Below are 16183 nucleotides of genomic sequence, written 5' to 3' on the forward strand. Positions count from 1 at the left end.
CTAATCTGTCACAAAAAAAAAGATGATAGAGGAAGTAACCCTAATCTTTTCTTATATCTAATTCATTTACAATAATTGCATAAAAAAAATTGGGTATTTTCTTATATAAATAACGAGAAATTAAAATAATCATCTCCATCGTAATTAGTTTTTGTTGTCACTAACATACATAGATGTTGATGTTATTTGAGAAAGAGCTCAAGAATTCAATATAACATAAAAAAATAAAAAAAATAAAAACTAAAAACACGTGAATCCAACATAACATAAGTAAAATTAGTTATTTTAATCATTAATTTAAATTAAATAATAAAGACAACATGTACAAATGTAAGAACACTTACCTACACATGTATTAATCATGTTTAATTTTTATTTCAAGGAAAGAATTTTAATTTAACCCTCAAAAAATATTTTAGCGTGACATAAATAAAAAAAACAATAGAAGAAGAAAAAAATCATGTAATTAAAAGACATTTATTGTTTTGTTATTTTGTAGTGATAAGTGTTAACTACAATAGAAAATGGAATTAAAGTCTATCATATCAATTAATCTAAGCCATTAACCAATATTAGAATTAAAGGTCAAAATTTGGAGTAAGATATTACACTTACTCTTGGAGTAAAAATATCCCCACCCTATATATATATATATATATATATATATATATATATATATATATATATATATATATGCAAATTATTGATTGATCACATGAATATATAATTGCATCGAAACCCTTTTCATCCGTGACGTTGTATGACGAGAAATTGCTTTGATCTTAATTTTGTAATTGCTATCATGTCTTCTTCTCAACCATATCGATTCATTCCAACAGAAGATAGGGTTAGCTCCATTCCAGATTCAATTCTCTCTTTTCTCCCAACCAAAGACTCGGTCGCCACAAGCGTCCTCTCGAAGCAGTGGAATCCATTATGGCTTTTAGTTCTCGATCTTAACTTCGACAGTCAAACCTTCAAAGACTACATCACCTTTAGCCATGTCGTATACTTGGTCATTGTATCACGAGAAATCACGCTGCCAATACGATCACTTTGCCTCAAATTTGGCAAAGAATACAGCATCAACGATATCAACAGATTTATTAATGCAGCAATACAAAGAGGAATTGAAAACCTAGACATTGACATGTTGGAGGATGTTAATGGATTAACCAGTAGCATTTTTAGTTGCAAGACACTCACTGTTCTCAAATTGTTGAAAAACCTGTTTGTGAAAGATGACAATTACCAAGTAGATCTTCCTTTACTCAAAGTTCTCTGTATAGATATTATGAGGTTCAGTTATCAAGCAACTATTACCAAGTTTTTCTTAGGTTGTCCCGTTATAGAGGAATTGCGAACAAAGATTGCTGCGTTTTATTTGAGGAAGCTTAATCCAGAAACACCCAACTTGATGAGAACAAGTATTCCAAGTCAATATATTTCTCTCTACTTTCTTTCTAGGGTAGAGATTTTGCGTCTAAATATGGCATGAACTAAGTTCGATTTGTAATATTTTGTCTATGTAAATATTAAAACCAACCCGGTATGGTTTCTAATGTTTTGTTTGTAATTTTAAGGGTAAGAAGTGGATTCTAATTTTTGCGAAGTTATTGAATGGATAATAAGTACAGAATTTTCAATATTACAGGCCTGGTTTCATTCCTACCAGCATTAGGACCATTTGGATTGGTGTGACTGCTGCGATTCCTCTTGTTTTGTTCGTGCGGTTAAGCGATTGACAGAGCTTGCAGCAGAATTTTGGGTTCAATATAGTAAGGAAAGAGATTTAATTAAGAAGTGGAACTTTGGAGGTTAATAGCATATTGGTTTACACCAAGTCTGTTGGTGTGTTTTGCCTTCCAAATCGAAATTCAGTTTCAGCTTCATGTTGTTCAACATTCTCCATCTCGCCACCAATGCTTTTACTAAAAGCAAGTTTCTTCCATTTAAAGAAACCTTTCTTCTTCTCAACCATCTTTTCCATATGTGCTTGCATGACATTGCACTGACTTTGCAGCCTGTAAACATCTTCCTTCAGTTTTTTTTTTTTATCTCCATTGTTGCGTGTTCATTTCGCGCTTAGAAAGACACCGTGCTGGTCGGTCAAACACACCATCATATACACTTGGACTCCTCAAGCTACTGAAAGAAGCACTCCAATCAATGTGGCGGTTGAGTTTCGTTTGTTCAGAGTAGAGAAATTGAATAACAGCTCTCACTGCAGGCAACCGTTCGTTTTGAGCTGCATGAAGTGAGGCTTCTGGTGTGAGTTTCCTGCTATCAATCAACTTTCCTTTCTTGCTTTGACATACTTGGATGTGCCTATAACAAAAATATATAAGTAGACAGTCTCACATTAGATGAGATACTGATCGAATAAATGGACTTAGATTGCATGCTGTTGGAATTCCATGCAGTCAAGACATCGGTAATTATTGGATCAAGATCACACGGTCTATATTTTAAGCTCGGTATTTTTAATATTTAAAAACAATAAAATCTGCATGTATTCTGCACCGTCCAACCTTGATCAAATGACCACCGATGTGCATGAATGCACAACATTCTGACTGGATACAACCCAAATGTTTTATGCATTGTAATCATGAAGTGCATATGATTGCATTATAATTGATTAACATGTGGGAAGACTAACTACTGAGATGGCCTAGGTATAAATGTATGTTTTTTTTGAACAATCAGTTATAAATGAATGTTACTTGAATTTTAGAAGAAAATTAATGTGCTTTTTGGAATCAAGTAATAAATATACGTATCTATAAGGAAGGAAGTTCTATGCTTTGACATCTATACTAGACTAGATAGAGTTTTTATATCCTCAAGAATCATTAATTATGATGCATTTCAGTAAAACAGGCACATGACATTTTATTACTTGAGGATATGATATATCCAGACTCTATATATATATGATATAATATCCTTATGAAACAAGTTAAAATTAAAAATAAGTTAGGCTGATAAGAGGGGGTGTATTAGAAACAGTAGTTGGGCCCTACGCAAATTTAAAGAGAAACAATCCCGATCCAGGGGTTTATAAAAGGAAAGAATGGATTAGTTACTTAATATTATTGTGTGCTTATCGAATCCTCTCTCATCATCCCCTCCTGCAATTAACCAAGCGATACCGCTAATTCCCAAACTCCATTCAAACACCATGAAAAGATCCACCGATGAATTGGCCCCCGTCCCCGCCACCGCTATCCCCAAACCAGTTTTCCTCACTAAAGCCCAACGTGAACAACAAGCACTCGAACGCCGCCACAATCAAGTCGCCGGTCACAAACGCGACCAAGAAGAACTTCTCCTCCTTTCCACTAATAACAACATCAACCGCTCCTCTGATTCCGACCGCCGTGATCGTGACCGTGACCGTGGTCACGATCGAGACAGTTACAGAGAACGTGATAGAGACAGAGACAGAGAAAGAGAAAGAGACAGAGATAACAGAGATCGTGAACGAAGACACCGCGATAGAGAACGTGAAGAAGAGAATAAAGTTCGTGAGCGAGCTCGATTGGAGAAGCTAGCGGAACGAGAACGTGAAAAGGAGCTTGATTCGATTAAGGAACAATACCTAGGTTCAAAAAAACCTAAAAAAAGGGTTATTAAACCTAGTGAGAAATTTCGATTTTCTTTTGATTGGGAAAATACTGAAGATACTTCGCGTGATATGAATGTTCTTTATCAAAACCCTCATGAAGCTCAGCTTCTTTTTGGCCGAGGGTTTAGAGCTGGAATGGATCGCCGTGAGCAGAAGAAGCTTGCGGCAAAGCACGAGAAAGAGATGAGGGATCAGATTAGGAAGAAGGATGGTGTCGAGGAGAAGCCCGAGGAAGCTGATGCTCAGCGGCGTAAGGAGGAGGCTGCTGATGCTTATGATACGTTTGATATGAGGGTTGATCGTCATTGGAGTGAGAAGAAGCTTGAGGAAATGACCGAGAGGGATTGGCGTATATTTAGGGAAGATTATAACATTTCTTATAAGGGTTCCAAGATTCCAAGACCTATGAGGAGTTGGGTTGAGAGTAAGTTGAGTCAAGAGCTTTTGAAGGCTGTGGAGAAGGCTGGTTATAAAACCCCTTCTCCCATTCAGATGGCTGCTATTCCGCTTGGACTTCAGCAGCGCGATGTTATCGGCGTTGCTGAGACAGGTTCTGGGAAGACTGCTGCGTTTGTTTTGCCTATGTTGAGTTATATCACTAGGCTTCCTCCTATTAGTGAGGAGAATGAAGCGGAGGGTCCTTATGCTGTTGTTATGGCGCCCACTCGCGAGCTTGCTCAGCAGATTGAGGATGAGACGGTTAAATTTGCTCAGTATATGGGGATTAAAGTTGTTTCCATTGTTGGTGGTCAGTCTATCGAGGAGCAAGGGTTTAAGATAAGGCAGGGTTGTGAAATTGTGATTGCGACTCCTGGTCGTTTGATTGATTGCTTGGAGCGTCGCTATGCTGTTCTTAATCAGTGTAATTATGTGGTTCTTGACGAGGCTGATCGTATGATTGATATGGGGTTTGAGCCACAGGTCATGGGTGTGCTAGATGCAATGCCTTCGAGTAATCTCAAACCGGAGAATGAAGATGAGGAGCTTGATGAGAAGAGGATTTATAGGACTACTTATATGTTCAGTGCTACCATGCCACCTGCTGTGGAGAGGCTTGCTAGGAAGTATTTGAGGAACCCTGTTGTCGTGACTATAGGAACTGCTGGAAAAGCAACTGACTTGATCAGCCAGCATGTGATCATGATGAAGGAATCTGAGAAAAATTATAAGCTTCAGAGATTGTTGGATGAGCTTAATGACAAGACTGCGATTGTGTTTGTAAACACCAAGAAGAGCGCTGATTTTCTTGCTAAGAATTTGGACAAGGAAGGCTATCGTGTGACCACTTTGCATGGAGGGAAATCACAAGATCAGAGGGAGATTAGTCTTGAAGGATTTAGGACCAAGAGATATAATGTGCTTGTTGCAACCGATGTTGCTGGACGTGGTATTGACATTCCTGATGTGGCTCATGTTATCAACTATGATATGCCTGGGAATATTGAAATGTACACCCATCGTATTGGGCGTACTGGTCGTGCAGGAAAGACAGGTGTGGCTACAACATTCCTGACTCTTCAGGACACTGATGTCTTTTATGAACTTAAGCAGATGCTCATTCAGAGTAACAGTCCTGTTCCACCTGAATTGGCAAGGCATGAAGCTTCCAAATTCAAGCCAGGATCTATTCCTGACAGACCACCTAGGCGAAATGACACTGTTTTTGCCCATTAAAGAACTTTCTTTTGAGGTTTAAAGGCATATATGCGTATTGCAGGTAATAATATCAATGAACATTTTACTAGTGATGCTTAGGAGCCTAATATGTGCGGTTATATATAGGATCGTGTATAAAGTTCAATTAAGGCATTCCTTTTGTCCTGATATCATTGTCATTGCTATTGTTATGGCTGACTAGAGTTGCTACCTGTTTATTATATTTCTAACAAGAATTGATAATTTTAGATGACAATCTTTTGATTGGTCTTGTTATTTGGCATTAACGTTTGTCTTATGCCTATTATGATATAATGCTTTTTATCATTTCACTTTAGTGTTTGTCTTTTATGATTTTGTTTATCACTTTCTCTAGGCTGTGCTAACCTATTTTATGTAAATTTGCTGATGTCAAATCATTGAGCAGGCTATGTTATATGTGCTTGTATATATGAATTACTCCTTTGTGTTAAATGCTGCTCTAAGTTGTAGTTACTTTTATTCTATTTGTGGTGGCACTATCACATTTTATTTACTAAAAACTGTGGTTGGCACAGTTGTAAAACTTAAACCATCACGATTAGCAATCCTTATCCACTTTGAAGAATTTAAACAGTATTCAGAAGGTTGGAGTTACTGATCTATTCAGTAACCACCTAGTTAGTCAATCCTAGATAGTGTCATAGTTGGGCAGCCATCCTAAAAGGGATATGGTTGGGTTTGTGTTGCAAGGTGAATGTTACTAAAGGGAAAGAGGAGCTCTCATGAGGAGGCTTGAAAGATCTAGAAGGCATATGTCATCTCTGCAAGGAGAAACCAGAATCAATAATTCATTGTGCTAAGGGACTGTGAAAAGGCCAAGGAAATTTGGAGTCTGCTGGGAGTAAATTCAGACAACTCCTTTTATACAAGTGAGTTGAACAAGTGGTTAGAAATGAATATTAAGTGCAGGTCCAGGTACAAAGGAGAGTGGCAATGCACCTTTGTGGTTACCTTAGACTCCAGTTGGATGGCTAGATATAATTACATCTTCCAAGGTCTCAGTCCTAGCTCTCTTGAAATTGTGCACATTATTCCATACAAGAAACATGAGATTTTGAAGCATAGCTTTATGCAGGAGAATAATAACCACACAGACGATCCTTTCAAAAAAGAAAAACCACACAAATGATCAACACTTAGCATGTATCGAATGGGAATCTCCTCAAAGAGATTGGATTAAATTAAATTGTGATGGGGCAGTGGCGAATGGTGGTGAGGTGTTACCCGGAACAATGATGGTGATTTTATTCTTGGATTTTCGACACGGATGGATACAAACTCTATTATGTGACAGAGATGGCAGCTGTGCAGCCGGGTCTGAAGCTCCTTATCAATAGTATCGTTGTGGAAACAGATACTTACCAATCTAATTAGGCAAAAATTAGAACCGAGATTTTCCATACATTTTGAGGGTAATCAAGTGGCGGGTGCGTACCCGAAGCCTGGTTTACAGTTACACCAATCCATGCCGATACTTGGTTTTTATTCTATGCCAAACTTTTGTTCTTTAGCATTTTTAGCTGATAAGTTGACGAGGACCTGTTTCATTTAAGGGTTCAACCCCTTTTGGCCATTAAAAATAATAAAATAAAATTTTCCCTTTTATTTTACTTATTAAATTATCAAAATAGTGTAACGATAGTATAAGTCATTTTGTCGTCTCCCAATTAAGGCCTATACTCTTCAGTCGTCTCCCAAATAACTGATTAACCATATTTATTAAGTAGGCTCTAAAAGCCGAAATTTCTTATGTCGGCTAATATTAGATCGAATGCGCGTCCGACTAAAAAAGCATTTTTTAACCGACTTAAAAAATATATTTTTTTGCACTAGTTTACTTTTTATGAAAATGAAATTACTTATTATACAATAAAATTTCCCTAATCCAAATTAAGTGATTGTACTCAAATTAATTAAGAATTTCGTTCTTAGATGGAACATCTATTGACCAGACTTGACTTTTCTTAATACAAAAAAAAAAAAAAAAAACCAATACACTTCTCTCTTATTTCTTTTATTTTTCTATTGATATGTTAATTTGAATTGGAATATTTGGTATAAGAACACAAACGACATAGCCTGTCAAGCTCGCTTTAAACCGTGAAGATGTCAATGAGTTGGTATCATGGTACCCCGAGTGTCTATTAGCATGGGTAACAATTTGAGTCCTTGTGTTTGTACCTTTGGGTACCTAGGTACTCAAACTTGTTATCCATATTATAATTAAAGTAAATCGGTCAATCAAAAAATATCCTAGCATTTTAACACAAATTAAATATTCAAGGTTCTTTCTTGAATTATAAAAGTATTTAATTTATCCAAAACTATAACCTCCAAAACATTTTGAATGAGTATACAACCAATGCTACAACCACAAGTCTTGCACTTATGGCAATATACAACCAATTCAAACAAGAGAATTGTAGTTTTACAACATAAAATTTAAAAGACTTTAAACATAAAGAAGATACACCTTCCCTGTCTCAAGGAAAGTGGAAGAGAAATTTATAGTATATCCCAAAGACTAATTTTATGGTGCATAAGTGAGATATATATGCGTCATATATAAATTGGGTTCAACAATTAGATCAATAAATCATATCAATAGATCAAATGAAATATGATGTAATTTTGATTCAATGGTGAAAAACAAACTCATACATAATAGAAAACAATTTTACTTGTGCAAATGAGACCAAGTTTATCCAAAGTTGAGAATATCATCTCAGGTGATTTGAACTTTATACAAAAAGAAGATTTATAATCGACCAAATAAATAGATGAAATTTAGATAATCCAATAATAAAGGGATTTTACCTCAAGTTAGAAGTCATTTTGGAAAAGTAAACTAATATGAAGATAATTAATAAATGTTTTTTTTTTTCATTTTTCAAATCCTAACTGTTGCAACTTTTCTTTTCCTTGATCCATCAAAGATGGGTGATTTTGGGTCAATTTTGACCTGAAATCATCCCTCCGAAGTATTTTTATTTCTCTTTTAGTTAAATAAGTGATTCTCACATATTTTAAGTTTTCTTTTGCTTGTTTTTTGTGTTCTCGTCATCTCACATGACTTTGTTTATTTTGATTTTCCATCTTAGTGCGGTGTTTATTTAATTAAGGTTGAAAGATTATCTTTAATCAAGTACAGATTCATTCAATGACTCTTGCAGATCCGAAACATGAGTTTTATGTGGCTTGAATATAATCGTATTTGTAGGCATATGTACATTGTCGTTTTATGTTATTAACATGGATGTTGTGAGTTTGTTCGCAGATTCAACCTTTTTGTTTTCTATGACTTTATATTTGTATTGTATCAATGTAGTCTATCAATTTGAATACATGAATATCATTTATTTTTGTTAAAAAAATAAAGATAATTAATAAATGTTTATCTACATATTTATATTTAAGTATGCATCCTTTGTTTTTTTACACATAACAAGACAACCAATAAAATTTATTACACTTAATACGATTTATTTTTTTCTATAATACTTTTAATAATTTAATATATATCATTTTACCATGCTCTGACAAAAAAAAAAAATGAATATATCATTTCATTTATTTCTAATTTAATTTTCTACTTTTGTAATTACATGTACAAAATGGTTGTCATTAATAAAATTGTTATCTGAAAAACACATTAGACATGAGACGGAGAAGAAACAGCAAACCCTTTGGATGATTGCATTGCAGAGAGGGAAGAAGGACAAATACAATTCAATTGTTATCTGTTTCTTATTCATTATTATTGATTTTATTTCCATTCCTCCAATTGATTTTGATCTTTTTGCATTTTCTCAATCTTTCAAATTCATCAATGATGATTTTTTTTTTTTTAACGTATATATATCAATTTTTAAAATCTTTTTTCATACATGCATTGGATCATGTGTTTGATTTGTGTTGACCAATTTGGTTGATTATTTTTAATAATAATAAAAAATATTTTATGCATCTGCATTGCCCTTTTGATAGATTTTTATGGGATGCATTGTGATAAGAACGATTCAATTTTTTTGCCAAAGATCGTAGCTTTTGTTATACGATGAAGCTCGTGGTTCGTGTGATTGAAGCAAAAAACTTGGTAGGTTTGGATTCCAATGGGTTAAGTGAATTGTATGTGCGATTAAAGTTGGGAAAACAGAAGTTCAGGACAAAGGTGATAAAGAAGAATATGAATCCAAATTGGGATGAACAATTTTGCTTTTGGGTTGATGATCTTAAAGAATCACTTATTATTTCTGTCAAGGATGAAGATAAGTTTATTAATAATCATTTGGTTGGAAGACTTAAACTTCCAATTTCACTTGTTTTTGAGGAAGACATTAAATCCCTTGGCAATGCTTGGTACATTTTGAAGCCAAAAAAGAAGAAGTCAAAGAATAAGGAATGTGGTATATTTTCTCATACCCTTATCCAACAATTATTTTATATGGCATGGCAAAAAACTTTGATAGACAAATGTTAAATTAGTAGTTATGTCTCTCAGCTTACCAACCTAACTATCTGCTAGCTGCTTGAGTCTCTCTAGTTTTTTTTTTTATTGTATTATGTGAAATTTATGTTACTATATTGGTTTCTTGCTAATTTATATGGTGTAGATTGCATTATGTCCGATTTCAGATTTTGGATTGTATATCTTAAATGACCAATTGTATTAAGGGGAAAACATGTTGTTACTATTTCCGAATGTACTTGCCTATATAGATCATGTTATTGAACTTGAACTTAAATTATGATATCTAATTTCTTTTCTTGGACAGGTGAGATTCATTTGAGTATATTCCTTTCTCAAAATAATTCATCTTTGGATTTAAATGTTGCTAATGATCAGTCGTCACATCAAAGAAAATACAGTGATGCACTTACCTGTTCTCCTTCACAATCGTCCAATGGTCGTTCAAACTCATCTTCTCCTGTAAGGGAAGAAACTATATACTCTAAGGATGAGAAAAATTATTCACAAAAATCATTTACTGGCCGACTTGCTCAAATATTTAATAAAGGTTCTGATCCGTCTTCGATTTCACCCAGTATAAGCATGGAATTAGATACATCCGAAATGGATAAAACTGAAGTTGGTGAGGTCAAAGTTGAGGATCAGTCGTCAAATGAAACTTTTGAAGAAATTGTGAGAAAAATGCAGTCTGCAGATCAAGGAAGTGAAATTCCGAGCAATTTACCAGGAGGGGTTCTTATAGATCAGTTATATGTTATTGCAACCGAAGACTTGAATGCATTACTATTTTCACCCGATTCAAATTTTCCCAAGTCATTAGCAGACATACAAGGTACTACAGAACTGCAAGTGAGTCCTTGGAAGTTAGAGAATGAGAATAAAAGCTTGAAACGTTCGCTTACATATATCAAGGCTGCCACTAAATTATTGAAGGCTATCAAAGGCTATGAGGAACAAACATATTTAAAAGCTGATGGGAAGAACTTTGCTGTTCTGGCTAGTGTTAGCACCCCAGATGTTATGTATGGAAGCACATTCAAGGTGGAATTACTTTATCTGATCACACCTGGACCGGAGTTGTCATCAGAAGAACAATGTTCACGTCTGGTGATATCATGGAGAATGAATTTCTTACAAAGCACCATGATGAAAGGAATGATAGAAAATGGAGCTCGGCAAGGTATGAAGGAATCCTTCGATCAGTATGCCATTTTGTTATCTCAGACTGCTAAGCCTGTTGACTCAAAGGATCTTGGTTCCACCAAGGAACAAGTTTTGGCGTCGTTAAAGGCAGAGCCCCAATCAGATTGGAAGCTGGCAATGCAGTATTTTGCTAATTTTACATTCATCTCAACTTTCTTAATGGGGTTGTATGTTCTTATCCACATGTGGCTAGCTGCTCCCATCATGATTCAAGGGCTTGAGTTTTTTGGACTTGACTTGCCAGACTCAATTTGTGAATTTGTTGTCTGTGCTGTTTTGGTTCTTCAAGGTCAACGCATGTTGGGTTTGATATCGCGTTTCATACGAGCTAGAAGACGAAAAGGTAATGCTTTAATGATATTTTAATTTACGAATTCACATGAATTTAAACTCTCATTATAGGAAAAATATCAAGGAAAATGAAAATAATTTTTTCTTCTTATGTTAGGTAGTGATCATGGAATTAAAGCACAGGGAGATGGATGGCTACTAACTGTGGCTTTAATTGAAGGAAGCAATATAGCGGCTGTTGATTCTGGCGGACTCTGTAATCCATATGTTGTTTTTACTTGCAATGGGAAAACAAGATCTAGCTCAATCAAGTTCCAAAAATCTAATCCTTCATGGAATGGTGAGTATCATATTTTTTTTATCATTTAATTGCGCCATATTCCAAATATGAACCTCTTACTATCTAACGCATGAGTATGGTTTTTCCCTGTATCTCATATGGATCATTTAATGATAAATACTTATTTCTTAAAAACATTGTCAATCTTCGCAGAAATATTTGAATTTGATGCAATGGATGACCCTCCTTCTGTGTTGGAAGTAGAAGTTTATGATTTCGATGGACCTTTTGATGAAGATGCATCTGTAGGACACATCGAAATCAATTTCCTTAAAACAAACATATCGGATCTTGCTGAATTATGGGTTTCTCTTGAAGGAAAGTTAGCTCTGACATGCCAATCTAAGTTGCACTTGAAAGTTTTCTTGGACAACACTAGAGGTGGGAATGTTGTAAAACACTACATAAGTAAAATGGAGAAAGAAGTGGGGAAGAAGGTACGGATCCATCTATGTTACCGAACCGTTTGGTAGTTTTTATTTGCAGCGTTGCACTTAAGTATTATTGAGTTATGACCTTATTTGGATTTTTTTTATCCATGTACAAAATTGTAGATTAATTTGCGATCTCCTCAAACAAATTCAGCTTTTCAAAAACTCTTTGGACTTCCGCCTGAAGAGTTTCTCATCAACGATTTCACCTGTCATTTGAAAAGAAAAATGCCCCTACAGGTCCAGTTATTAAGTTATGTGATTTTGAAAGCGGTCAATTACTATATTTGTTTTAAATGGCACATGTTTCTTAAGTATTATCTCATCGAGTTGCCAATGGGTCTCTGCAGGGTCGTCTATTTGTTTCAGCAAGAATACTTGGATTTCATGCAAATTTGTTTGGACACAAGACAAAATTCTTTTTGCTTTGGGAGGACATTGAAGACATCCAGGTCATTCCTCCTACATTTTCATCAATGGGTAGTCCAATAATTGTCATAACTCTTCGTCAAGGAAGAGGCGCGGATGCAAAGCATGGTGCAAAAAAGCAAGACGAACAGGGAAGACTCAAGTTCCATTTTCAGTCTTTTGTGTCTTACAATGTTGCAAACAGGTAGGCTCAGTTTTTATGATTCTGTATCCGCTCTTTCTTCTATACATTTTTCTTCAACACTGCAACTTGTATAAAAACATACTCTGTTCACTATTTCTCTTTACCGTTGTATTTCATAATACTTGTGTGTTCGTTTTGGTTGATCCATTGATTTTATGTTATAAGAACCGTATTGTCAATTCACAATTGCATTGCTTTTAGTAGATTTATATCTTGAATACTTTGTTACAAGAAATATCAGACACGCAAGCCCATCTCATATTTTCTTCCAATTATATTTGATTATTGACACAATATAGTTGTTTCTCGAGTGCCACCACTCCCTAACTAGATTTTTTTTTGTGAAATGTTCTAACCACCTTATTTTAAAGGTATACTTTTGTCATCTACTTTTCCTAAGATACCTTTAAGAAATTATCTCAATAGTTAATAGTTTTAAGGATATTATTATATTCGTTGAATCTGAAAGTGTTAATATGTTAATATAGGACCATCATGGCTCTTTGGAAGGCCAGATCTCTGAGTATTGAACAGAAGGTCCGATTAGTTGAAGACGATCCTGAAACCAGAAGTGTTGCCAGTGAAGAGAGTGGATCATTCCTTGGCGGTGACGATGTTAGCATGTCTGAGGTTCATTCTTGTGCTCTTCCAGTTCCTGTAATTTCCTTCTCTGTAAATTATTGGTTCCATTTTCTATTTTTTTCGGGTACAATTTCACCAATATCTGTGTTTGGTTATTATATTATAATTTTTTTTAACTGAAATAGGTCAGCTTCTTTATGGATCTATTCAGTGGAGGTGAGTTGGACTGTAGGGTCATGGAAAAATCTGGCTGTGTTAGTTATTCTTATACCCCTTGGGTATCTGAGAAGAAGGGTGTCTATGAAAGGGCTATATATTACAAATCTGAGAAGCGTATTTCACGTTATAAAGTTGAAGTAACAAGTACTCAACAAAAAACTATTTTGGATGGAAATGGTTGGCTTGTAGAAGAGGTTATGAACTTCCATGGAGTTCCTCTTGGTGATTATTTTAATGTGAGTAAGTCAATTTATCAAGTTCCTTGTCTTTCTCTTTTCCTTTTTAACAAATCTAACTTATTTTTATATATCTTTGTTTCTAGAACTTACTTGTTATTGCCACCTTGTTCTTTGATTTCGCCTAACGTATTATTGACTAGTATTTTTGAATTCCACAGTTGCACCTTCGCTATCAAATTGATGATTTACCCCCAAAAGCAAAGGGATGCAAAGTTCAAGTATTATTTGGAATTGAATGGTTGAAAAATACAAAACATCAGAAAAGGATTACAAAGAACATTTTAAAAAATCTACAAGAACGAATAAAGTTGATCGTGAGTTTAGTTGAGAAGGAGTTTTTGGAAAAATAAGGAACGAATCATACTGAATTTGGCCTTTCTACAATAGGAAATGTAGCTAATATTCTAACAGCATCACAATCACTTCACTAAATATCGATGTATCAAACTTGCTAGCGCTTTTACCTGCTGGTGATCTCATGATCTGTTTGTCATCTATGTCACTTCATCTCTTTCAATGATGATAAAATCACAACTATAATGATGCTGAAAATCATTCAGCTAAAAGATGTTGATTTGCTTCCAAAACTTGTTCATCAAGCTAGGTTAATGATTGAAGATATTACTAACTGTTATGTTGTAAATGGCAAGTTAGAGTCTAGCATTGTTAAAAATCAAAATTTGTGTATTGCCACAGTTTAGATGATAAAGTTGGCATCTTGTTAACGAGAGTCATGTATGTTGTATCATAGGTACTGATTTCTTTTCCTCCAAAGAATAGGTAATTGTGTAAAAGAAGTTTTCATAGGAATGACTTGTAAATGATTGTTTGGTTCTGGTTACTCCATCATCATGTATATCCCAATTTCCTAGTATTTTTTTTAAGACAATCAGATTTATATGTATATGTAGGTCTACCACATATAAGATGATTTTGTTGTTATTTTTTTGTTATATATTTAGATATAATAGTAGTAGTAGTAATAATAATAATAATAATAATAATAATAATAGTAATAATAATAATAACAACAACAAAAATTTAGAATATAGAATATAATTTTTGTGAGAGGATGTATAATATAATTTAATACATAGTATTTTATGAATAATATAACTTTTAATTTGTCTTGTGAATTCGGACTCAAAATCACACCAATACAAACTATGATGTGTGGAGCAAAGGAAAGTAGTAACCAATATCAAAGTGAACACAAGCAATAATAAACAATAACAACACCTAGATCTAATCTAGGAATGAAAGTGAAAAGCACAAAACCACAAGCAAAAGATAAAAGGAGAGAAGAGAGAAACAAACACACCAAAGATTGTTCACCCAGTTCGGTCCAAACTTGACCTACTCTGGAGGAGAGATTGATCTCTCCAATCCACTATCAATGAGTTCTTACAAAGAGATACAAAAGGGTTACAAGAAATTAGCTTCAACAAGTTCACAAAGAACAACCCTAATTTCTACCCTTTTTCCCAATCTCACCAATGAACAAGACACTCAATGATTTTCACTCACCAAGGTGTTTACAATGTTTCCCAACCCAAGAGAACTCTAATCAAAGACCTTCAACCCTAAAGTTACCTCCTTTGATTTCCCAAGTTTCTCTCTCTTCAAGCTCTCTTTCAAAATCTGCAAAGAACACTTATATAACAGTCTTCAGCGTCGAAATCGTGTCACATTTTTCCCAGATCGTGTCACGATTGATGCGTACGACCAACCTTATCCTGAAAATCTTGCCCAGCAAGCCAAAAATCATGTCACGTTTTCCCAAAATCGTGTCACGATTGGACGCCCTGAAAACAGCTTTCGACATTACCAAAATCGTGTCACGATTTCTCTGCTTTCCAACTTTGCAATTTGAAGACATACACATCATCTTACTATCACATATTTAATCCATATAGTATTTTCATATTGGCAATATAATTTTTCTGAGAGGATGTATAATATAAAAGAAGATAGAAAAGATGAGTGATGGAATAAGTATTAGTTTTGTCCATAAAATGATAAACAATATCTGACAAAATTGTAAACGCAGGATTTGCAATAAGATTCTTAGACAAAGGAACCAAATAGGACCATTACATTCAATGAAGCACATTAGAGTCAAACAAATAGAACCAAAAACCAAAATGTGGAGAACATTTAGGGACACTCAACTCAACTTGACTGCTCAAATATGGAATGGGATGACCCTTTGTTCTCTAATTGTATTTGTAGGTCCATAATGATGAAGTGTGAACTGACTATGGCCATTTTGAAGAAAGCCTTTCCAAGCCATACTTATTACCAAGTACATATATATACTCGCATGTCTTTGGCATTATTCATTATGTCTACACCAATTTATGTTTCATGCTTTATTATTATAATTTCACCAAAAATTTCCCAAAAGCGACACGTGAGCATGATTCATATATACCTGCTGCTTTCTTAGATGTCAAGTTTTCAAC

The 16183-nt window shown here is 34.5% G+C and overlaps 3 protein-coding genes across 6 annotated transcripts; all 3 read left to right on the forward strand.

Annotated features, from left to right (window-relative positions):
• The first annotated feature begins 802 nt into the window (after positions 1-802).
• On the forward strand, positions 803-1498 carry LOC25494331 (F-box/FBD/LRR-repeat protein At4g26340). Its single transcript, XM_013603215.3, has one exon. The coding sequence runs from the start codon at positions 803-805 to the stop codon at positions 1496-1498; it is 696 nt and encodes a 231-aa protein (XP_013458669.1).
• Positions 1499-3087: 1589 nt separating this feature from the next.
• On the forward strand, positions 3088-6941 carry LOC25494333 (DEAD-box ATP-dependent RNA helicase 21). Of its 2 annotated transcripts, XR_005645930.1 has the most exons (3): positions 3088-5348; positions 6020-6324; positions 6405-6941. XR_005645930.1 is itself a non-coding variant. In XM_013603217.3 (2 exons), the coding sequence occupies exon 1, from the start codon at positions 3185-3187 to the stop codon at positions 5303-5305; it is 2121 nt and encodes a 706-aa protein (XP_013458671.1). In that variant the 5' UTR covers positions 3088-3184; the 3' UTR covers positions 5306-5348; positions 6020-6941. The 2 variants fall into 2 exon arrangements, 1 of the variants encoding a protein (XP_013458671.1); XM_013603217.3 differs by having other exon boundaries at positions 6020-6941.
• Positions 6942-8986: 2045 nt separating this feature from the next.
• Positions 8987-14630, forward strand: LOC25494335 (C2 and GRAM domain-containing protein At1g03370). Of its 3 annotated transcripts, none has more exons than XM_013603219.3 (9): positions 8987-9735; positions 10105-11346; positions 11452-11634; positions 11788-12071; positions 12189-12305; positions 12416-12678; positions 13167-13335; positions 13446-13715; positions 13877-14630. In XM_013603219.3, exons 1-9 carry the CDS (start codon positions 9387-9389, stop codon positions 14066-14068), a joined length of 3069 nt encoding a protein of 1022 aa, XP_013458673.1. In that variant the 5' UTR covers positions 8987-9386; the 3' UTR covers positions 14069-14630. The 3 variants fall into 3 exon arrangements, with proteins under 3 accessions (XP_013458673.1, XP_024637329.1, XP_039689945.1); XM_024781561.2 differs by having other exon boundaries at positions 13167-13308; XM_039834011.1 differs by lacking the exon at positions 13877-14630 and having other exon boundaries at positions 13451-13627.
• Positions 14631-16183: the final 1553 nt, after the last annotated feature.

Source organism: Medicago truncatula, chromosome 4, assembly GCF_003473485.1.
Source record: "Medicago truncatula cultivar Jemalong A17 chromosome 4, MtrunA17r5.0-ANR, whole genome shotgun sequence".
In the NCBI taxonomy this organism is placed as follows: Eukaryota; Viridiplantae; Streptophyta; class Magnoliopsida; order Fabales; family Fabaceae; genus Medicago; species Medicago truncatula.